General features: G+C 54.0%; 1 protein-coding gene across 5 annotated transcripts in view; it reads right to left on the bottom strand.

Annotated features, from left to right (window-relative positions):
* Positions 1-24,037, bottom strand: part of NECTIN1 (nectin cell adhesion molecule 1) — a 159,020-nt gene that overhangs the window by 82,792 nt on the left and 52,191 nt on the right. For all 5 annotated transcript variants that reach the window (XM_054004837.1, XM_054004840.1, XM_054004842.1 and 2 more), the window contains exons 2-4: positions 8,539-8,889; positions 7,618-7,920; positions 7,043-7,160 (exon numbers count right to left, since the gene is read on the bottom strand). In XM_054004837.1, the coding sequence (XP_053860812.1) occupies positions 7,043-7,160; positions 7,618-7,920; positions 8,539-8,889 (772 nt within the window). The remainder of the gene's footprint in view (positions 1-7,042; positions 7,161-7,617; positions 7,921-8,538; positions 8,890-24,037) is intronic.

The following is a 24,037-nucleotide window of genomic DNA, read 5'->3' as shown; positions in this document are numbered from 1 at the left end:
CGAGTCAGGCGCCAAGTTTCGGAAAGCCATGAAACAAACAATCCCCAAAAATCCATACACCAAGGAAAGAAATACACATCCCAGTCATTCTTAATTACCGCTACAAGGTAAAGCAATTACTTTTATTAAGCAATTACATTTACTAAGTAATCTCCCCCCACACTACAAAAAATGCATTAACTGTAAGTAATCCTTACTAAAAAAAGAGGAATTAAGTGGTACCTTGATTGCATTAGTATAGGAAATGGATATAAATAACAATATATATAAGGCAAGGGATGACCATGAATACCATTAATAAAGAAAATGCATTAGTCAGGAAGGGTGAAATTCATCCCTTTGCAGAGAGCCAGCGGAAGGGCTAGGTGCCACTTAAGTCTCACTTATGCCCTGGGACTTAAGTGGTGCATACAGAAGCCTGCTGCTGGTCCAGTGCCAATGGGTGAATCAGGGCCTGGCTCTGCAAGGCACTGACCAGCAGAGTCATTGGGCCCTGTGGATGCCCTGCACTGTTAGCATTTCAGCAGGGATGCAAAGGCAGTCATGCAGCCAACTCCCAATGGGCTGGCACCTTGGGGAGGAATCCCAGCCTTAAAAGGCTGAACACTGCTTCCAACAGACACCCTGGGCCAGCCCCCGCACTGGGGGAAACCAGCCACGATCTGTTGATTTCAGTGGAGCTGCTGCACTGGTTTATGCCTGCTGAGAACCCTCCATCTCCTCGACTTGCCATCAGTTTCCTGGCTCATCCTATGTAACCATGAGTCAATCCCGACAGGAAACCCACTTCCTCAAGCCTGGCAGCCGTTCGGCTTCTGAGCCCTTATGTGGGCCCACAAGAGCCCAGTAACGACCTTGGTGCCTGTGGGTCCAAATGGGACCCTGGCCCTGGGAGCTGGAAATCTGCACCCAGACGTTGGCATTTTCCCAAGCGCTCGGCACTGGCCTAATCCTGGGCCCACCGAAGCCAGCCTGCATAGGGCACTTACGTGGCCCCGTTACAGGAATATCCAAACGCCTCCAACTTGAATACATCTATTCTCATGGGTGACCAGCCCCCTTAAGAGGGAACCAGGTCCAGTGCTCCTGTGACTGATTTCCTGCTGCCCAGCTGGGCCTCAGGGAGACAGGAGTAGACGCCAGGCTGGTAACAAGTCCCTGGTGCACTGGATCCCTCTCCCTCTTAAAGGGGCCAGTCACCCTGGCACCCCTCAGAAGCCCAGGAGGCAGGGAAGTGCTATTATCCCCATGGAACAGATAAAGAACTACTCCCTGGTGGCAGCTGATTCCCGCAGAGCTTGGCAGCCCCACAACGTGGAGCGCTGCACAACCGACCAGGCCCATAATGCAGGGTTCCCACCTTCTACTTAAGCATCCCCCTGGGTCATTGCTGGAGGGAGGCTGCTGATTGGCACAATGGTCAGCTCTCGTGTAACACGGAATCCCCCACGAATATGGGTAAAGAGATGGATGGGGCATTAGGAAGAATCTGTATAAAGGGCTAGGTATTGTCAGCAGGGGGCCACTCTCACTCACCCCCTCATGGCCTCAGGCCAGCCCTGCAAGCAGCCCCCTGCCTCAGTGTCCTCCTGCAAGGGGCTTCTTCAATCACTCACACCCCCATTCCCAGACCTTCTCAAATTCTGGTTTATTCAATTAGCAGCGTCCAAAATCAAGTTCTCAAATCTATTTAGCCTCTTATCAGCTCACTCCCAGGCCTTGCCTGCCTGTACTTTGCTCCCCAAGTCCCAGCTTTCACTGCTAGGACTTGTCACTCCCAGCAGCCTCCATACTCCTGCTAGGGCTCTCTGAAAATCCCCTTTCTGCAGCGGCCTGCTGCTCTTTATAGGGGAATCAGCTGATCCCTGATCAGGTGTGCCTGCTTAGCAACTTTTTTTTTTTTGCCCATTCCCAGTCTTTCGAGCCCAGCATCCTCAAGTACTATTCGGGAGTTCTGCTATAGCAGCTCAAAGAGAGGCTTGTGCCCTGGCTCCCAAATTCTGAATCCTAATGCAGGCTGTCTGGTAGGATGATACCATTTCTATGTCTCAGTTTCCCACATCTGTTAAAACCAGGGCTGGGCTAATTCAATGTGACCTAATTCCAAATCTAGCTGTGGGGCTGAGAACCAATGAGACTGGGTTTGCAATACAGGAGCAAAGATCCCAATGAAAAAATAAACACTTCTGCCAGCAGAGCTGGTGGGTGTGAGGCTGGCAAACCAGAGGCCAGCTCATGCCAAGGTCCCCGTGTCTCAATGGAACACTGACAAACACATGGCTGGGCTCGGTCTGGCCCCTCGGCATGTTAGTCTTGTTAACACGGGTATTAGAGTTATAAGAATATGTTTAGAGTTTAGACTGTATTGAATGCTCGTGAGCTGCTGCCTGCATTAGTCTCAACTTACACCTTCTGTATCCCATACTGTAAGGTAATATTTGAGTGCTTGTACGGTGAGCCTCTGTGACTGTGTAAATCACCAGAGAGGAGAGAGACATTAGCTAGTGTGAAGTGCTGATCTCCAACAGAAAGCATTACGTCCTGCCCGACAGGAAAAGTCCATCGACACCAGACGGACTAGTGTGCAACGTTAAAGAGGACAAAAGGCACTGATTGTTTTGCCCTCCCCTCCCCATGAAGAGGAGCCATGCAAGTGGATTCTCCCATCAGCTGAGTTTGCAGCTCAGAGATTAAGGCAGGAGGTGAATAAAAAAAACCCTAACAAGAAGATACTGTATCTCTGTGCTGCTTAGACTCTGGGGGACAAGGGTTTCTAGGAACAGGCAAGAGATCCCAGCTGCATAGCCTGGGTTAGCCCTAAAGGGCATGAAGAGCTTGCTTATTATAAAAGCTTCTATTACCTTTTAAAACTTAAGATTGTAACTCATTTGTGTGTGTATGTTCACCTGCTTTAACCTTGTATATAACTCCCTGTTCCTATTTTATAAATCTGTAAACGTTTTATTATAGGATTGGCTACAAGCGTTGTCTTTGGTGTGGGACCTAAGGTGCAACTGACTTGGGGGTAAGTGACTGGTCCTTTGGGACTGGGAGTAACCTGAATATTATTCCTGGTGTAAGGGACCAGCTATCAGAAAGGTAGGCTCACCTGGGTGGCGAGATAGATCAGAGTACCCCAGGGGACTGTCTGTGACTCCGTGTAAAGGCTGTTAGAGTGCCTGAGGAATTGACACTTGATACTTGGTTGGTGAAATCTAAGTATTCCCAGCCAGTTTGGGGTTTGTATGCTGGTTTTGAACAGTCTGCTCTGAGCCTGGAACTCATGCTCTCGAGTCACTGCATGCAGCATTACAGGTAGGGAGGCTTTTCTATCCCTAATACAAGGAACGGGCTGCCCTAGAGCTGGTGGTATTTCCGCTCCAATTTAATCTAGTTGGATAGGAAGAAAAGGGTGGGAAGTATAGGGGGATACAGACGGAGAACGTAATTCAGATTTGCAAAGTGTCCCAGAAATGGTCAGACAGATTCCCCGAGACCTGGCCTCCATGCGGCCAGCTCTCTCTGGTAGACCAGGGATAAGAACGGCTCAGAGAGCTCAGTGTTCATGTGCTGCTTGGGAGGTGACGTACGGTAGGTGTTGCTGTTAGGGTGATGGTCCCACCGGTGGTTTTGGGAGGGTAAGAGCCAGTAAGCTGTGCTAGCCCGATGGAGGACAGCCTTGCTATGAAAAGAAAGGCTTGGCTTCTTGAACCTGGTGGGGTCGAGGCTAGGCACCTCCTGGTCTCCAGGCAAGGGGCCCGCTGAGTTGACGGGCTCCCCCCGCAGGGTCAAGTTGGGGAATGGGAAGCCTGTGCTGAATACTGTAACGAGCAAGTGAGGGAATCAGCAGCCGCTCTCCGCTGCACAAAAGCGAGCGAAGGGGAGGAGGTGAATTGCCATTCCAGGCAGGGTTGCGGTGTCATCACCAGTAATTTGCCGCCTCTCCTTCAGGAACAGAAGCAGGCAAATGCGACTCGCAGGTTAACGAAAGGCATGGGAAGCGATTTCTCAGCCTGTCCGGCTGGGCTCTGACGTGGGAGCAGGGAATCAGTTCTACGTTAATCAGCAGCACGGGGGGACACATCAGAGTGAATTTCTCTCCAGCGCTGCTGCTCCGCTCGCGATGTGGCCCTGTCCCCATCACTCACCATCCCCATCCCTCCTGCCGTGCACACGCAGCTCCCAGGGCCTGGCTGCTGGGGAGCAACAGAGTTAGTTAGCGAGCTCCAAACCCAGACTTTGGCCTGCGTCTCTCCCAGGGGAACAGGCTAATAGGCAGCCCTGAGCTGACGGGGAAGCAGAGTCTGTGGCAAGGAGGAAGAGAGAGAAAGCAAACAGCGCTTTTGCCCCTCTCTTCCCCTCCCATCTCTCTGTTCTCCTTTCTATGCCCCTCCCTCTATCTTTACTACTTCTCTCTTCTTTCCCTTCCCTTCCTCCCCCTGCAGCACTCCCTCTCAGTTTAATAAACCTATACGCAAACCTCACTGACCAGTATGTCCTCTGGGAAGGGAGTGGTGAGGACAGGATCAAAGGGGTATTTGTCGCAGTAGCCTGCTCTCTCTGTCTCTCCCATCTCCTCTCCCCAGCTCCTTCTGCAGCCAACGAGCCTGTGCCCCCGGTGGCTGAGTCGTGGTCCCCTCGGGACCGGGGGCCATAGATACACACACTCACACATGGACGATAGGAGAATCCTTAGTCTTTCTAGATTTTAAAACTGTAACGAAATGCATGGCCACGGAGGGCTAACTCCAGGCCTGGCATCAGGGAGTACAATTCTCCAGGGCGTTGCCTCCTTCTGGGAGTTGGGAGCGCTTATGCCAGATGCCAACCAATACGCCACCTGAAGTGGTCTTGCTGAGGGAAACGCAGCAGGCAGAGTGTATGGAACCCTGCATCCCCTGCCCTTCCTACCTGGCCTGGGCTAGGAAATCTCACCGGGCTGAGAAAAAATGGCCCCGTCTTACTCATACCCTGGCTGTCTGCCTCTCTCTAGTGTTACAGCAGCAGCTGGAGGCCCCATGCTGAGATCAGGGCCCCACTGCGCAAGGTGCTGTACGCATGCATAGTAAGGGATAGCCTGCCCCTGAAGAGCTTATAATTTAAACAGACCAAGGGAGTATTATTGTCTCCATCTTACACAGGGGGAACTGAGGCATGGGGAGATCACGTGACTTGCCCAAAGTGACAGACAAAGCCTGGAACAGAGGCAGGAACTGAATCCTGGTCTCCTATGCTCTTGGCCAGCCTTTGTCCCACAGGGCCACCTTTAACGCCAGGAAGCTGGCCTTACTGCCCAAAGGATGTTAGCCCCCGGGAGCCAACGCCACTCTGCAGGGGGCGCTGGAGCCTCCTGTATCACGCGTGAAACCCTCTCTCTGCGCTGCCCTGGGTGATGGTGCAAGAGGTGCCAAGAGCCACATGGAGTTTACAGGGGAAGAATTGGCGGCGGTGACAGAAGAATCCTCTTCAGGCTCGTAAGCCAAGCAGCCTGATGCGGGAAGTGACATGAGAGAGAATAACTCTGGCTCCCTGCAAAGACATTTTGAGAGCCGCTTTCCCGATGACAAGCGCCAGCCGAAGAGAAAAGAATCCATTTGAACGGTTTTTAAGCTCCGTGAATGCAAAAAGAAATAACCACTCCAGGTTCCGTCAATTTTCATCTAAACCCCCAACGGCTCCGGCTCACTCCTCCTTCCCTTTAGGGCGTTCAGCCCAAAGCTGACAACCTGGAGGAGGCTGAATTGCTTCCATTTAATGACTGAAATGTGGGGAGGGCTGTGCCAAAGGGAGGTTGGTTAGAATGAGGTTCATTGGAGGGAGAGATTTTCAAAGGTGCATAAAGTCAAGAGAACTTGTGCTCTTTAATCCCTATAGGCACACATGACAATCCCCCGCACCACTGCCGAACTCCTGGGTTCTTTTTCTGGCTCTGCTACTGACTCGCTGAGTGAGCTTGGGCAAGTCACTATGCCGCTCCGTGCCTCAGTTTCCCCACTTGCAGCACAGGGAGAATAATACTCACCCTCCTTATAGGAGGGTTGGGAGGATTATTGGATGTCTGTCCAGCTTCATGGAGATGCGAAGGTCTATATAAGGGCCACTGCCATATATGCACACTCAGAGGTTATGGAGTGACAGCTGGGTTACTCCGTCAGGTCCAGTGATGGAGCTAGAGCCTCCAAGATTGAAGGGAAGCCATGGAGTTATGTGTGTCCCACCACCTGCTCAACCTCCATGCAACAAAGGGCGTCTCTTCTCCTGGGGCCCCGGAGAGCATGTCTGCGTCTGGACACGTCACAGCTATGCTCCGTCTCCGCACTGGAAAGGGGCTGGCAGATGGAGTCTTCATGCCCCAGCGGAGCCTGCAGCTGGCACCATGCACCCGGGTTTGCTAGGGAAGTATGCTCACCTGCAGCCCTTCACTCCCGGGTGTCGCTTGCGCAGCTCATTGTGCTGGGATCAATCTCCCAGCCACCATGAACACAACAGGGGCAGGGCAGCAGCGTTTTCTGCTTTTCTCCTGTGCATCAAGGGATCCTCCTGCCGCCGCAGTTCAACGGCCCTCGCAGCCCAGCTCTCCCCGCTGTCGGGTCCTTGTCAGATTGACCGGCAATGGTGCCTAATTAATGCAAACCGGGGCCGAGAGGGGCGGGAGGGAGCTGCAAGCTCCTTGCCTGTTGCCTGTTCCCCTCCATCGGAGATGGCAGGGCCCACTGGGTCTGAATTCTCTTCCCCTTGGCAAGTGCTGGGCCTGGAGGAGGCTGTGGGCAGGAGAATAACCCGAGAGAGCAGGGAGGGGATGTAATCCTGGGGGAAGGGGATCATGGTCCCCTAAGAAGGGGACCGTGACCTTTTCAGCTCCCCATCCCCCACAGAGCCTGTTAGAAGAGCTGTGAGCAGACCTGGAAATCTTTGCCCATGCCAGGCAGACATGCTGGGGCTCAGACCAATCCCCAGCCCCATCCGTGTCATCTCAGCTGTCAGGCCACGTGAGTCCATCCGCCTGGAAAGGCACTGGTGTGGATGCCTTGGGGGTACTTACAGCCTCCATTGGTAGGTGGTAGCAGGGGGGTTGGCATCGGATTTGCACGTCAGTTTCACATCCTTCCGGTTCAAAAACCAGTTGCCGTCAAAGCCCTCGATGGTGACTTCTGGCTCATCTGTCAGGGGAGAGAGGGAAGGCAAGAAACAGGGCGGGGGGGGGAGGTAGAAGAAAGAGAGATGGAGAAAGGAGGGGAGGGGGAAGGAAATGGGAGAGGAAGGGAAAAGGAGAAATGAGGAGACAGCGATGGGGGTGAAAACACAGAAAAGAAGGATGGAGGAACAGTGGGAATGCAGGAGAATGGGAGATGGGGACAGAGAACATTAGAGAGGAAGACAGGAAGAAGGGAGAGGTGGAAAGGGAGAGAAAGAACGGGCAAAAGGAAGGAGTGGGTGAGAGAGGGAGGGAGGGTGAGTGGTTATTCCAAGAGATCACGCTGTTCTCTTCTACCCCAAGGAGGGCCCGGCACTGGTCTCCACCCCTGCAGCAAGCTCATGACCCTCCCTGCCCGGGGGATATTCAGTCAAGACACCAGGCCTTGGCAGCTGGCCTGGCCTCGTTGCTCTCTCACTTACACTGCACATTGAGGGTCATGCTGTCGGTGAAACGGTCCAGTTGGTAATTGACCACGCACATGAGCTGCTGCCGGTGGGCCTCCCGGCTCGGCACTAGGCGGTACCGGCTGATCACCGTGATGGTGCCGTTGCTGTTCTTGATCTCCTGGAACTCCGCCTCCCCTTTGAGCTTTGTGTCCCAGGTGACGGTGCTGGGCGGCTTCCCATTGGAGGACATGCAGGTGGCTACCAGGATCTTTTCCGTCTTGCCGGATCTGGCTACGAGGGGCCGGGTGGTGCCCTCCATCCGGTTGGTGGGCTTGGCTACAAAGAGACAGCAGAGCAGGGAGAGGTTATAAAATCACCACCAATCCCCACGGCTCCCAACCCCCAGGACACCCAGCAGTACAGCCCCATAGCTGGGCTCTCCCTGGCCTGATCCAGAGCTCGAGCAAATTTCCTGCAGTCTCAGCAGAGCTTCTCTGAACCTCACCCACTGGAGATCCAACCCTCCAGGCTGCAGGTCATGAAGAAGGGTGGCGATACATTGGATGGACAGTTGAATTCTCTCCTTCCCCGAGAAGCCCAGGTTAGAGAGAGCCTTGTGGGGGAATCCTAGGCCAAGGTCTCTCTACCCACAAACCCAGGCTAAGAGAGCTCCAGGGAGGAACCCTACTAATGCTTTGTATCGCTCTAGTGTCTTTCATCTGGGACTCTCAAGCCACTTAGCAAACTAGTTCAGCCTCCCCGTGCTCCTGGCAATGCCAGATTATGGAGAAAGAGCTCTGTGGGTGCGATTTAAACCAAGGGATTCCCCCCACCAGAGCCTCAGGGAGTCCTAGGTCGCTGGTCCCAGGTTCCAGAAGGCGCTCGGTGGGTGACTCTGACCCAGGGCAGTGATACGGGCTGAGCATCCGGCCCAAGGCAATGGCTATATCTTACCCAGCACGGTGAGGTTCAGCTGGCTCTCCCGGTTGCCGGTTGGGAAGGTGGCAAATTCGCAGATGTACATGCCCTCATCCTCCAGCTCCAGCCGGGACAGCTGGATGGTGCCATCCTTAAAGGAGGGGTTACGGAAGGTCACGCGCTCCTTGTAGGGGGAGAGGATGGAGACCCCCATGGCGGGGTTGTAGATGGCCACATTCTGCTTGGAGCCATTGGTGGCCTTCTGCCACGTGACCTGCGTGATCTTCACACTGGGGAGCGGGTTGGTGAAGCTACAGTGAAGGACCACGTCCATCCCGATGAACCCCGAGACTGTGTCATTGACCAGGACGGTCTGAGCCCGGAGCCCTGCAATGACAGAGCAGGGAAGACGTGGATGAGATTGAGAAAGAGAGAGAGAGGAACGAAGGGATCCTGGTCTCTGGAACCCCTTGGTGCATAGCAGGCAAGGAGCTGACGTTCTGTGACCACCCCCTGAATTTCAGCTGCCCCAGGAATTTGTCAGGCAGTCGATACACTGGGCCAATTCCTACAGCATTTGATTGCAGAGCGCACCGCCCTATGGACGTTGGGGGCTTATGGTCCCTGCCGCCTGCCTTCCAGTTAGCCAAGAGCTATTGGACTCCAGAGGTCCGTCCCCAGCGCAGGACATAGCGTCACATAACAAAACTCTCCGGGCCAAATCCACCCCGATGTAACGCCATGGAGCCCTCTGCAGCCAGGGCTGGCTGGGACCCACGTCAGTCTCTGGGGGAGCCAGCCCCACTGCTGTTGTATAACAAACTGCAACCCCACCTACAACAGCTGTTCGATAAGGGCTGATATCCCCCAGCCATGCCGGCCAGTGAGGTCTGCTGCTCCCTTCCCGCCCGTAGCCACCCAGTTAGGTCTAGAGTCCAATGGCTAATGTGGTGCCCTGTGACCATCCCCTGACGGCCTGGGGATGGACAAACAAGCTGCTGCTTTTACACTTGGGAAACATATCACATGCCACTAGTCATTACTGCAAATATACAGCACACACATGGCTATATAAGCATACCCTTCGCACACATCCACACACCACACACCCCGCGCCATCACACACATGCACAGACACATTGACTGTTCTAGGCATGGGGGAACCACATCACCAGGTACCCACTGTACACACATGAACTTACATGTGCGCATCCAGCTACATGCTTGGCCAAACTCCGCTCTCAGGACATTGCAGGTGGCTCACTGAAAGCAAGGGGAGTTACTCAGGAAGATTTGTTGGTAGCATTTGATCCATCCCCAGGGTGCAAAAGACACTTGCAAACTGACACATGCATGCACGTGTGTGTGTGCTCAAAAAACACACACACACACACATGCAGAGGAAAACAAGCCCATGCAGATTAATGGCTTGCTCCAACTCCCATTAAGGTCAGTGGAGATACTCTCATTGAGACCTAGACTTGTGATTTTCAGAGCAAATCTGAAGAACAGGGTTATGAGAACACCCAGGCACACAGGTTGCTCCAGCCAGATACTCTATTTTTCACTTCCTGACCTTTCCTTTCCTGTTGTGCATTGTTGCTGTCAGATGGCAAACTGCTGCCTCGTTCCACCCCAGAGGTGGCTGCATTTTAGAGGCAGATGAAGCCATTCCTAGACACAGGCTCTGTAACACAGAGATGAAAGGCGCTCAGCAGAAGCGTAGCATATTCTTAATGGTTATTCTTCTGTCCCAGGTGATTCCTCCCTCTACAGAGTGGGAAATAAAGTCTCTCACAAGATCAACATTTAAATTCATCTATGGCTGCTGCCACATCTTCCTCTAATCTGTGTGTTTAGAGATAACGCTCCAATAATTATACAGCTGGTATTTATATTAAAAATGTATTGGAAGAGCAAGGTGCAGAGAACTGGAAAAGCTGGTTCTGCTCACTCCCTCACGGAGGAGGCTGAAACGCATGTGTGCAGAGTGTGAGAGAGGGAGCCCAGGGAAAGAGAGAAAGGGTAGGAGGAGAGAAAGGGGTAAAAAGAAAGAAGGACAAGAAAGGGTGATGGAGAGGAAGGGAGGGTCAGGAGACAGAGAGGGAGGGATGTAGGAGAAATGGAGACAGAATATCTTCATGGTCAGCACACACAGCCATTCAAAGCCATTGCTGCTAAGTGCAAGGGCATCAATACTGCTGCTGTCAGAGCCAAGGCTAGAAACAGTCTGGCCTCTGCACTCCCACTCCTCTAATGTCCAACTAGGTCCAAGTGAGTGCAAAACAGAATTAGCTCCCCACGGGCTCCCACCCCAAGTACACACACGTGTACATTAACCCAGTGTCCTCTCAAACATATTCTCATGCACGTCCTCAGACACACATCTATCCTTCCACATACAATCCCTCATGGACACGTGTCCTCTGTCACACACTCGCACATTTCCAATTTCACACACACACGTCCTCACTCAGGCACACACTTCTCCTCGCTCACACGCAGGCACACACACACACACACACACATCCACAGACAGGGGTTCCCCCTCTCAAACACACATCCACACACACGTCCTCACGGAGGCACATGCTCACTCCCAGCATTTTGTTTAAAGCCGACTGCACTTGCTTCCCTCCTGCAGTCTGCAGCCCTCGCCGCGGGCCGGCTGAGCCCAGAAGGGATCTTAACAAAACCTGCCCAGCACTGACACTTCACCCGTAGACCACAGCAGGGCAACAATGAAGCCTCAACACCCTTCCTCTGGGCTGAGTACGGGCTCTCTCCTTCAGCCAGGCTTCATGCCCCTGCCAGTCACTCAGCACCGCCAGGGAATAGGTGCTTGCCTAATGCTCTGCTAAGAGTCACTGAAAGGCACTGGGTGTGTGCAGCCGGGGAGCACCAGGCACTGGTGACGTGAGGTGCCACCGTGCGCCTCTTGGCCTTTAGATCCAGCTAATGACCCCGCAGAGCAGCTCTGCAAATGTCGTTTTACTTTGGGAGCTGCACAGCAGCCCTTTGGTGTGGGAGGAGACGGAGCCAGCTGATGCCGAGCAGAGCACCCCCAGCAGCACTGCACCTCCCGATGCCACGCGGGGGCAATGACAGATAGGACCAGCCGGAGTCAGGAAGGGAATGGCAGCAGGACTGAGATGGATGAAGAATGTCTGGGCAATGAAGCTCTCAGCACAGCACCCCCTAACCAGGGGGCAGAGATCTGGGACCTGTTATGAACAGCGGCCCCCTTAGCAGCACAAGGAGCACTGGGTGATGGAGCACGCTACGAGGGCAAAGAGCAGCACCGTGCTTCCTAATACCAAGCCGGGATTCGAGGGAGGCGGGAAATGCGGCGCAGCCAATTCGTCGGGCTGCATGCTATGATCCTTCTGCCCTCCAGGTGAGAAAGCCTCTTGCAGAACTGGCTGCACCTGCAGAGGTAAGCCAGAGCCTTGCAAGCATCCCAGCTCTGAAGTGTTTACAGCCCCGGAGAGCGTGTGGGAGCTTGCCGGCTAGCAGAGACAGTCACGTAACAAAGGTCCTGGGAACAGACGCCTGCACGGCTCACTGCTGCCTGCATGTAGGTGTGCTAAGCACTCCCTCTTGCTCCCAAGGCCTGGGGAGGATGGATTCATCAGCCCCAGCCCCACCTTCTTCTGAAGCACTGCCAGCACAGGCAGGTAGGCTCAGCCACCAGTGAGAAACCTCCCTCAACAAGCTCTGGTTCTCAAAGTGAGCTGTTGGCTCCGGGGCTTGGGCGATGGTGCAGCTGGCTCCGGTTCCGCATAAGCTCTGTGACCCTACAGGCTTCAGCTGTTCCTCACAAGCCCAGCTTTCCAAAGACCAACAGAAGAGGAAGAGGCCATGTTCGCTTTCAGTTCGGCGAATGGACAGCGGAAAACCACACTCCTTGCCGAGGCTGGACTCCTCACCACAAGGGCCAGAAAAGCGAGTGATTGGCCAGAGAATCATGGAAGTCAGACACAGAAGAACCCTCCGGGGTTCTCTGGGGCACCTCCCTGCCAATGCAGTTGCAGGGAGAGGAGCGATGTCCCAATGGCAAGGGGATGGGTGGCCTAAAGTAACGGAGTTTCCATCACTGCCCAAGGGATGCTTTTCCACAGGCCAGATGCTAAGGTGACAGGCACCTTAGAAATATCATTGGGATGATGATAATGATGAGGAATAGGATACACAGACAGACAGACAGGTGGATACCCTCAGGAAGCTTTTCTTGATATTCAGCTTCAATTTCCCCTGTGTTAATTCCATTCCATTACCCCGAGCTCTGTTCCCGGCAATGTCCGAGGAAACTAATTAAGGATCCTTACAAAACTGGTCAGGTTCTTCGAAGAGCTGGAACTGCAGTACACTTCCCAGGCCGGGGCATTCAGCCTGGCTTGCTATTCTGCCACGGAAAATAGCCTTCTCTCCCCTGCCCGGATCTTTCCAAGCCTGGAGTCATGGGGAGGGAGCAGCAGGGTCCCGGGCACATGGCAGTGGAACGGACGCAGGGACATGCAAACAGAGCAGAACGAGCGCTGGGATAAAGGGAAACAGCACTGGGCAGAGGGCAAGGGCTGGGGTACATGGAAATGGAGCTGGAGTGGCTGGGAATCAGGGTCATGGAGCATGAGGTCCTAGGATACAGGGATATGGTGTAGCAGGCCGCACAGAACCAGGGGTTAGGGCAGAGGGACATGGAACATGATGGCTGCACCCATGCCCAGCAAGATGGCAGAGACCTGGATAATGTTAAATTTGATCCTGATCTCCAACGTGTGTAGAACAAGAAGCAGCTGCCAGATCCCCCATGACAGGGGGGCCCCCTCACCTCCCAGACACGGAGGGCTGGATCCACGGCCGGCAGAAAGCAGTGTGGCCACGCCAAAGAAGCCATTCTGACTGAGGCCGGCTGAGGATCCAGATGGGCACCGTGCCCGGCTGGAAGTCAGGCTTCTACATGCAGCTGCTTTTAAAAAAAACACATTCCTAACTGTCAGAGGCTGCAGGGGGGAAAAATATAACAAGAAAACAACCAGTACGCGGAAATCATGTTTCCTCCCAAGGTGTCTGAACGCTGGTGGCTGCTTTGGGAGAGGAGATAACCTCTCCTCTGATGACCCCTCCTGGCTTGCAGCACCCCAGATCCCATGTGGGGAAACAACCCCACCTCCACTCCAAGCGACAACACCAAATCCCGGCTCGCATCACCGAGAACGAGGTCAGACGGAGCCAAGGCTTTTTGCAAGTTACCAGCGAACACGAACGACCTCCCTCTGCTCCCCAACCTAAACCTGCAGCCAGAGTGTAGATTGGCTGCCGCGGAGCAGCCAGCTGCCCTCGAGGGCGTTTGCTTGCAAGGTGACTGAGACTGGATGGCTTCTCTCCCCTTGGCCCAGTGCACACTCAATAATTCATCAGGGCCAATGCACAAATTATTGATGGGAATCAGAGAGTGCGCACATGCAGGAGAGAAGATAAAGCCCCAGTCAGCCTCTCGAGAGGCCTGGAAGAGCCCAGGGTGTGTGTGATGCGGGAGTCGGAGGGGTGGGCCCATGTCCAGCTCTGCTGCTCCCGTGCCAGATCGCCAAGAGCCTGTTGACCTGTCCCTGCCTCTGCCCGGGCGGCAGCCAGCTAGCTAGGCAGAGCACTGAGTAGCATCAGAGCATGCCCAGTTGCGCCCTCCTTCCTAGTTCTAGGGCCAAAAAGCCCTAGCTGAGTGCTGGAGACATGCCGGTGCCCTGACTTCATTAGCCGAGACCTCGGCCCCACTTCCCCGCCCTGGCTTCCGAAGTGCTTCGTGTGGAGTCTTTTCTCCCGGAGCCTCATTCCAGACACTCGCTGGGCCACGTGAGGCTCCAGCGCTCCGGCAGCTGTGCTCAGCACCGAGCCGGCTGCACCCTCCGGCATCAGCAGGGAGCTAGGAGGGGCGTGGCGGGAGGAGGATGCGTGCAGGGGTCCCCTGGCTCATACTTCCCCTGCGTCCCAGGCAATAGCTGGGTCTGGTCTCGTGAGGCCCCCGAGTGTTGGGCTAGGATAGAAGAACAGGCTCTAAGAGACCCACTGAACTACCCCCATCCCTCCTGCTGCACCAACACATCCACCCTCTAACCAAGGGACTCCTTCCTTCCCCAGCCCCTCCCATGAGACAGCCCTCTTAGCAGCCACCAGCACTGCTCTCTGGCGCCTGCCAAGCCCTGCACCATCACCTGGAACCTGGGCTCGGCAGTGCTAAGAACAAGAGCATCTCCCACTTGAACGAAAGGGATAGCACCGTGCTTTGCGGACATGGCTGCCTAATATACTGCCCCTCAAGAGTCTCGCCTCCCACTCAGAGAGCTCTGTAGACCAGTGGTTCCCAAACTTGTTCTGCCGCTTGTGCAGGGAAAGCCCCTGGCGGGCCGGGCCGGTTTGTTTACCTGCCGCGTCCGCAGGTTCGGCCGATCGCAGCTCCCACTGACCGCGGTTCGCTGCTCCAGGCCAATGGGGGCTGTGGGAAGCAACAGCCAGTACGTCCCTCGGCCCGCGCCGCTTCCAGCAGCTCCCATTGGCCTGGAGCAGCAAACCATGGCCCCTGGGAGCCGCGATCGGCTGAACCTGCGGACGCGGCAGGTAAACAAACCGGCCCGGCCCGCCAGGGGCTTTCCCTGCACAAGCGGTGGAACAAGTTTGGGAACCACTGCTGTAGACGATCCAGCGATCGCTGGAGACAGCAGATTGACGCTCTGGTGCACTGTCGTGTACCCAATTGATCGCTCTTTGTTAGTAAGAACCGTGTGAACTTCACGCTGCTTTGCACAACTTCACATTGGCCCAACCGCCATGGATTTCTCCCGCCCGTTCCCAGATATCCTTCCTGCCCCTAAGGCGTTGAAACAGCCCTTGGCATCAGCCTGGTGAGACTCCCCTATGGTGTGGCAATATCTTTGTGTACCTTGCTGACACAAATGTTATGACAGGTCAGAGATGCAAAGGCCCTTGTGTCTCAGGCTATGTCTACACTACAGCCTATGTTTATTTATAATGTGTTAATTTTTTACTTTTCTCTAGTACCCAGTCCTGAGAGGCTCTGTACACCCACAGTTCCCATTGACTTCTGTAGGTGTGGTCCTATATATACACGAAGATCAAGTCACTTGGCACTGAAATGCAGCCACCTCTGGAGCAGAATGCAGCAGCATCTAACAGCCCACAGCAACACTGCACATGGTCTAGGGAGGATGGGAAGTAATAAAGAATCTTGAATCCAGCTGAAACCACGTGGGGAATTTTGAGAGGCAGGGTGTAATTACCTGAGCTGGGACATGGCCAAGACACTGGGATTAACACCCTTCCTCTTGCAAAAAAAGTACCAAAAAAAAAAAAAAAAATGCCCAGGAGATTTTAACTGATCACTAGGCGTTAGAAACTTCTTTCTACATCTCTTCCGACAGGCACCGCTCTCACCACGCCATGCTTAGTCACCAGCTGGTTGCTGGCTGAGAAAGGAGAGTGCTCCCTAATGAATCACCAATGCACCACTTCCTGCAGCACACCAGCCCTTCATTGGAGGTCTCTTATTCAAATACTGATCCACCTCAACCTTGCTTAGCTTGCGAGCTCAGATACCAGAGGGATTAGACAGTAGTGCTTAGACAGCCATGCAAGAGGCGCATTAGTAATAAGACAGAGAGATAGCTAGGGAGATAGTGTGGCAAGATTGCCACTGAAGGTGACACAGTGGCATACAACTGCAAAATGTCCAGACTGGGTTGAAATAACATTAAGATCATGGCAGGGACAAGTTGAGAAAATTGCAAGCTAAGGCATTGCCTCCCACAGCTATATGACATCAAGGCGCTGCAGATTCAGTGGCGTGGCTTACAATGCCGCCTCTGGCTTCAGTTCAAATCCCTCTCAGAAAAGAAAGACCAATCTTGGCTTGGGATTGCTAATGGGATACACAGCCCCTTTCACTCGAGGTCACCGGTTCATAGCCAGAGTAGGTCAGGCATGACGACAGAGATGTCACCAGCTGATGGCTGGCCAGTGGCCTCGAGTGAAGTGAATTTTTTTGGTAGGTCTCTGTCTAGTTCCAAGGAGTGTCCACATCACAAAACCACCTCACATCTGGCCCCTTTGCTGGCAGTCTAATGGTACCGGATAATGGAAACAGACCCAGGTTGAGGTACAATGGAGAGGAAGCACGTCTAGGCTGGTCCGGCCTGGTGGCTAAACTTCAATCTCCGCCCGGATGCCATCAGTCAACACTGAATCCTGAAAGAAAGATCTGCCCTGGATCTTTTTTGATTTTCCACTAATTCCCCTCAAGGCTTTATTATAACTTTCCTGGCACTATTGTGATGACTGCTCTGATGGTAGCACCTACAGACCCCGCCAAGATCAGTGCTCCGTTGTGCTGGGCACTGCACAGACACAGTAAGAGACAGCCCCCATCCCCAAGAGCTTACAGGCTAAATATACAAGACGGAAACAGATACAGGGAGAGGGGATGTGATTTGCCCAAGACCACACAACAGGTCAGTGGTAGAGTTAGAAATAGGCCCAAGGTCTCCTGAGAACCAGCCCTATCCACTAGGCCACACAGCCTCTCAAGTTTCCTACTTCTGTGAATGGCAAATGGCACCCCTCTAGAAAATGAACTGCAGACTAGACTCACTATAGTGATTCTCCACCCACTCCCATGGCTTTCCCACAGCTCTGGGTCCACTGACTTCAGAGCAGCCGCTTCGCCCAGTGTGAATGGGAGACGAATGCTCCCTCGGGCGGAAGCAGGAAGGCTGGCAGAGCCGGGCTCCAGGTGAAAGTGCTGACACAGCGCTGGGCCGGGCCTTCCTGCAATAAAGCTACGAAAGCCAAAGCTCAGCAGCAAAGCACAAAGGCTCCTCAGTCCGCGCTCCCGCTCCCAGCGCTGGCCCCGCCCCGCGAGCATGCCAGCTAATCCCTCAGCTAGTTCTGCCAGTTCCCACCCCAGAGCGGGTAGCAGCACTGCCCCTCGCCTCTGCCTGACCCATGCTGAGCGTCACTGCTCGACCCAACACGGCTGCCCGAGCCAGCCTGGGGCTTCCTGTGCCCGACATCTCACCAGTTCCCACTCAGCCTCTTCGTCTCACTCCCCTTCTGCACCCCTTCACTCCACATGAACTGCACCCCTCAGCGCTGATGAGCTGCCAGCTTGTCTCTGCCCTCCCCTGACTCCATATCCCGCATTTTTACCCAACCCTTCTGTCTCCCCTAGCCCCCCCACAGCAGCCCCAGGCTTCCTCTGAAAGGTGCCCCTCAGACTGACTCTAACATTTCCCTTCCACTGACCTGTATCCCTCACCCCTCAAACCCTCAACCAGCCCTGTACCCCCACCCCCCTCCCATTCTCCTCTGGTGTATTCCCGTCTCTATCTCCACACCTTGTCCCCTCCGTTTCCCCTGACCCATCTCCAGAGGGTCATTTCCTCTGAGGCATAATTATTACCACGGAGCGTGGCTGAGTAGCGGGATCCCAGCGGTGCAGAGGAACCAGAACTCTATCCGAGGAGCTGTCTTTGCTACGGAAACCGGGTCACGTGTGGGCAAGGGGCGGGGAAGGGGTAGCACCCGGGCTCAGGTGGGGTCGTCCCCTGGGCCTACCGATGAGCTGCTCACGGGGATCGCTCTCTTGCCAGTTCTCCACTGAACTGCACACAGGAGGGAACGGCGGAGTCTGGGCAGGCGAGCTGAAGCGAGATGCCCTCCCTTAGGAGTCCATCGGCCAGAAGGTGATGCAGGGAAGGCAATGCAGATGAGCAAACACGGGGCCTGGCAAGAGCACCCCCTACAGGATGGAACTTTACCCTTGACACGCCCCTGCTATCACCTCTGTGGGAACATCCCTCCCGGAGGCTGAGAGCAGGGGCCAGATTCAGAGCAGATATTTGCGTGGGTGCAAGAGAGGGTTGGGTGGAAGAGAACAGTACAGCTGAAAGATAAAGGATGCTGGGAGTGATGGTAGCTTATTTTGCCGGGCATCCCCCTGAATGTATGGGAGCCTCCCTCCTACCCACCTTCTCCAAGGTCACCTCTGGAGGTGGCTTGGGGAGTTCGGTGCAGGAGGGGATCAGCGAGGCATTCGGGGGGGATCAATCCGTGAGACCATCTCGTTTCCGAAACAAAGGAATCCGAGACCTAACAGCTTCAATGAAAACACAAATAAACCTGATGGAAAAAATATCCCCCCTGAGCTGTCGGATTAGAGTGGGAGCAGGAAGCAGAGAGCGTGGAGTGCCCGACCTGGGGAAATGACTCACCCAGCAGCACAATGAGGACATGACAAAAGCCGAAACTCTGCTGATTCAGCCCTGAGCTCAGCGCCAGCAGGCCGGGTTAATGGCTGCCATCTCCATGTCCCCACCCCTCCTGATCCCAGCGGGGCAGTTAAACCTGGCCTCTCCTAGACACACTGTCACCAAAGGGGCAGCTGGCCAGGCATACGGAATCACACGGGATTAGAGAGTCACCTGGTGTTATGTCCTGGATGGGAAACTAGATGAGTGCCAAACAAACCAATCAATGCCAGCCCCAACGGACATCTCATCAACCAGAGCTGATATCTTTGTGCCATTAGATCACCCAGGACCCCTGCTTTGCTGTGCCTTATAGTAATGTGGTCGGATTGCAAGATAGCAGATCGTAATCTCATGCCATTCTGATTACAGTCTTGCTTCCGTCCCGTCCTACACCGGCTGTGGTCCTGGAATGAATTTACCAACTAATCTCTCACCATCTCCTGCAGTTAGAGGGGGATGCTCCGTGCCTTTTGAGAGCTGGGATTCTGAACTCTTCGATGATATAAGGCATCGGTTGCTAATCCTTCCCAAGACACCAACAGCTAAAATGTCAGTCAAAGCAGGGAGAAGAGGGAGAATGCACGATTGCAAGCATAATGATGTGACTTTAAGGTTTGATAGCTCACAACAGACTGAGGCTGGACACTCTCTGAGGAACCTGTACGCACCTGCAAACTCCCCTGGTCAAAAAGAAAGAGGGCACATGAGCATGGATGGGGGAGTGGGGCAAGTGACTGAGAAAGGAAGATATTCTTCACTGGCGCCTCCCCCCTCTCCCAATGTAACTCACCTTCTCTAGCTGGAGGGATAGTCGCTCCAAGAAAGGTGATACATATCTTGGTATCTCCACAACCCTGAAGCCACCAGGGCTGTTGATAAGATTCCTGCCCATGGAAAAACAGGCTGCAAAGGGCAGCATGTGCCTTTGCATGAGGGTGTGCGCCAGAAACAAGTCCACTACCCCCCTGCCTGCTTCCCAGCCTCCTGTTCAGCCTTCATCTAATCTAGACTCAGAGCTTCACAAACTCCTCCTCTTCCTCTGGGCACAGACTGGCCGAATCTAAGGCACCGAGGGACACTACCTATCCCTCCTGCCTTGGCCCCTCCTGTAAGAATAATACTTCGTGTTTAGACAGAGCTTTACATCTCTTCAAAGGGCTTGACACTAATTTCCCCTCCCAACAGCCTGTGAGTATTGTTATCCTGGTTTCACAGATGGGGAACTCTGAGACACACAGAGGTGAAGTAACTTGCCCATGGCCACCCAGGGAGTCAGTGGGAGAACAACGTCTGTGTCTCCCAGCAGCCTCCCTCTCTCTAATCTGAGGCTGAGGTTTGACATATTGACTGATCCCAAGCTCAGGGCTCAGAAATGATACTGGCATTTTGCGTCCAAGGAAGCACTTACAGACATGGATGGACTAAGCCCAACAGTCCCCAGTGCTGTGCACTAAGTGTCATCCCCATGCTACCGATGGGGAGAACGAGGCACTGAGAGGGGACGCGACTTGTGCAAGGTCACACTGGGAAGAGAATCCAGGTCTCCCGGCTCCCAGCTCTCAGCACTAGACCCCACTCTCTGGGTGACTAGAGACGGACACAAATGGAGCTATAGCTCTGTCAGGGGGTTCTGACAAATGGTTCCCCCAATCCCTGGTTGCTAAGGCCTGATCAGCTGACTCCAAATCAGCTGCTGGTTGGGAGGGCAGAGAACTGTGAACAGACCCTCTGGCTCCCATGAGCCTCTCCACCTCACCAGCGTGAGCCGTTGTCTCGCCGCTGAGTGGGTCTGGAGAGCTCGGCCAGAAGAATCCCACCAAGATGGACAATCTGGGGGCTCCTGAGGGAAGCTGAGTCCAGAGGGGGGTTCCCCAGAGAGTAACCTGGGAATGAGGGGGTCCCCCCCGGGAGGCTAAAGATCAAAGTCCCCGTTCAGCTCTGGTCCAAGCAATTGAAACGCCACGGAACTTAACAGCTGAGATCAGAGCTGGATTTGTCCCAAGCTCTGAGCAGGGAGAGGATCCATGCTGCCCGACCCTGCACGGAGGTGCTGCTCTGCTCTTGTGTCTAATCAGCTCCAAGCCTCCACCAGGGCCAGGCCGTGGCTGGAATGAGCGCTGGGCTAGGAGGCAGCTGCACAGATGGGGGCTTAAGGGAGCCTGCTGCGCTCCTAAGACTCAGGACTGTAAACAAGCCAGGGGACCACCCACTAAAGGCTCCTTGCAATGGTCCTAATCACACAGTGAGTCTGGGGGGAGGAGATGAGTGAGGGTCACAGCCTGGCTGAGGGGCCTGCCAAGCAGGACCACGCAGCCTGCCTTGTCCTGTCTGATACAGATGCAGCCCTGGGTGGGAACGCGGCTTTGCCGTCAGGAGTCACTGATCCACTCAGAACAAGACTCACTATGATCCACTCAGCTCAACCTCCATGTCTACTGGACCTAAAGGGCGGGGGGTCTGTCTGCTTCATCCCTCCCAGCTGATTGCTTGAAAAGGACCGAAGGGACAAAGACGTCCCAACCCAGAAACGCTCCTCCCAGACACAGGCTGCAGGGTGGCGGTGGTGGTGGGGTCTTTCTCTCCAGCAAAGGGAAAGATGATTTGCCCCTGGGGCCGGGGGCACATTCCAGGGGTCAGATTGCTCAGCGCCCAGCCAGGCATGTATATGAAGTGCCCAGCACCCAGCAGCTCCCATTCTTCTCAATGGGGTGTGGGGAGCGGAGAGGGAGGGATTCTCCATTGGTCTTAACGGGAGCTCCTGCATGTTGAACATTCTGGTTCTGCTTGTCCCTGGGGTGTCAAGAGGGACCAGAACCAACTCCCCAGGTCCAAACAGTCCCCGAAGTGGTTGGGAGGGGGGAGGAAGTCTAGATCTGGATGTGGATTCAGAACATTGGAGCTGGGGCCCACGTGTGCTTTTGTACGAACAGGGCAGGGAGGCAGAGCAAACAAAAGAGGGGGAAGGAGAGAGAGAGAAAAGGAGAGAAAGGAGGGACGAGCCGCCTCCTCTCTAGAGGCCGAGGAAAAGAAATCAAAACCCCTTTCTCCAGCCTGCTAGGTTCTCCCCGTAAGCCCCACATCGGGGCCCATGGCCTGATGGGACACTGAGGCACTCAGCTGGCTGCGTGGGAGGGAGAGAGCACAGCAGCTCTGCTGCAACAAGGTGCAATAAAGGGGCTTCTGTGCCACGCAGGTATTTAATGGTCCTCCCAGGAGCCCAGGCCAGGCAGCGAATTGTGCCCACTTGCCCTTCGAGCCACCTGCAGTGGGCACAAGCCCTCATTTTGAGGTGAGGAAAATCGGCAAATGCCGATAATGTGGGGTTAGGCTAATGGGATTTGCACGCCAAGCGTTTAAGAGGCTGTGAGCAGGCAGGGGGAGACGGGAACCTCCCTGTGACCCATGGTCCCTTCACCAGACAGGCGTCTTCACACTCCCAGGCAGCCTGGAGCCCAGAGGGAGATGGCAGGTGAGCCACAGCAAACAAAACGCAAGGGGGATCTGATGCTAAACATCACCCAGACTAGCACTTAGGGCTGGAATTACAGGTTGCACAGTGTGACTCAACAGGCACATTATTGCCCAGGTAAGGCGCCAGCTCGGGTTATGTGCAACAACACACAATAGGGGGGATGCCTGCCAGACACGCACAGACAGGAAATTTGCAGTGCACCATAGCATCGGTCCTCCACGAGAATAACCATCCACCATCTACACTGTCATGCAGCCACTGATTCCCAGGGTCTGGTGGGAGAGTCCAGTGGTACCTCCCAAGATTAGGTACCAGCAGTGGAGAAATCCAGTACTGAATAGACACGGGGGGCTCAGATCCTTGAAGGTGTTTTGGCATCTAACTCCCATTGAAAGCAATAGGAGTCAGGTGCCTAAATACCTTCGAGCATCTGGACCGAGGAGCCCAATTTTCAACCATGGGATACGCACCATGGCCTCCAGATCCCATCTCAGGATGTTTGAGTGGGTAGGTAGGGTCACAAATACCCACCTCGTAGCTGAAGCCCTGACCAGACCATGTTCCAGGGAGGCAGAGCCGAGTCACAAAGTTTGGATCTGGAATCTGGCCATTCCCAAAGGCCAGTTGCAGGATCCAGATCCAAAGGTCCCCAACACCAGGAGGCCATTAGCAGCTGGTGGCCCAGTCTGAGTCATGATATGGTAGGCAAAGTACCAAAGGTCAGATCTGGAATTGGCTCCAAACCCCAGCTGCCCAGAAGCAGGCGAGGTCTGGAGGCAGGGCCCCTTAGAGAGGCTGGGAGGGTTTTAAAAAAATAACATTTTAGCCAAAAAAAGTTGTCATTCAAATATTTGTGATCTTCCCTTCTAATTTCCAACCACTTTGCATTACATAGATGGGCCATAGTCAGGACATTCAGATCCCAACTTCCTTAATGATCAGTCAATGGAATAGAGTCAAATCCACTGTCCCAGTTCAGGGCCCACATTGGAGAAATGGGCCCACAGATACAGGGTCAGATGCTCAGCTAGTGCAAATCAGTGTATCTCTTTGACTTCAATGGAACGATGCTGATTTACACCAACTCCGGATCTGGCTCCATATTTCCCTTTTGCACAGTAATGAGCGATGCTGGGAAGGTTTGGGGCTGGGACGGGAAAAGCAAACTCCTCGGCCAGGCTCTGAAACTTTGGGCAAACCGCAAAGCTGGGCGAACAGGCTGTCTGAGGTGTCTGGAGGTGATTCCTCCCAACGTCAAAACACCATGACCTCAGCCATTCTCCTGGGATCTCTGCACGTTCAGTCCCCACTGAAACTGGGAAATGAAGAGGCTGCCACAAAAATGGAAGGAGTGTTAAAATATATATTAATCTTTTATATTTAATCTGTACAACACACACACAGAACACCTTCTGTGTACCTCTCCATCTATTAAAAAGCAACAGAGGGTCCCGTGGCACCTTTAAGACTAACAGAAGTATTGGAGCATAAGCTTCCGTGGGTGAATGCCCACTTCATCAGATGCAAGGCTTGCGTCTGATGAAGTGGGCATTCACCCACGGAAGCTTATGCTCCAATACTTCTGTTAGTCTTAAAGGTGCCACAGGACCCTCTGTTGCTTTTTACAGATTCAGACTAACACGGCTACCCCTCTGATACTCTCCATCTATTGAATCTGACATACACCCTCTATCTAATCTATCTATCTATCCCTGTTAGAATTTACCATCACTGTACTATGTAA

Source organism: Malaclemys terrapin, chromosome 15 (genome assembly GCF_027887155.1).
Source record: "Malaclemys terrapin pileata isolate rMalTer1 chromosome 15, rMalTer1.hap1, whole genome shotgun sequence".
NCBI classification, from domain to species: Eukaryota; Metazoa; Chordata; order Testudines; family Emydidae; genus Malaclemys; species Malaclemys terrapin.
Note: the sequence above shows the minus strand (reverse complement) of the source record. Positions and strands in the feature narration are given on the sequence as shown.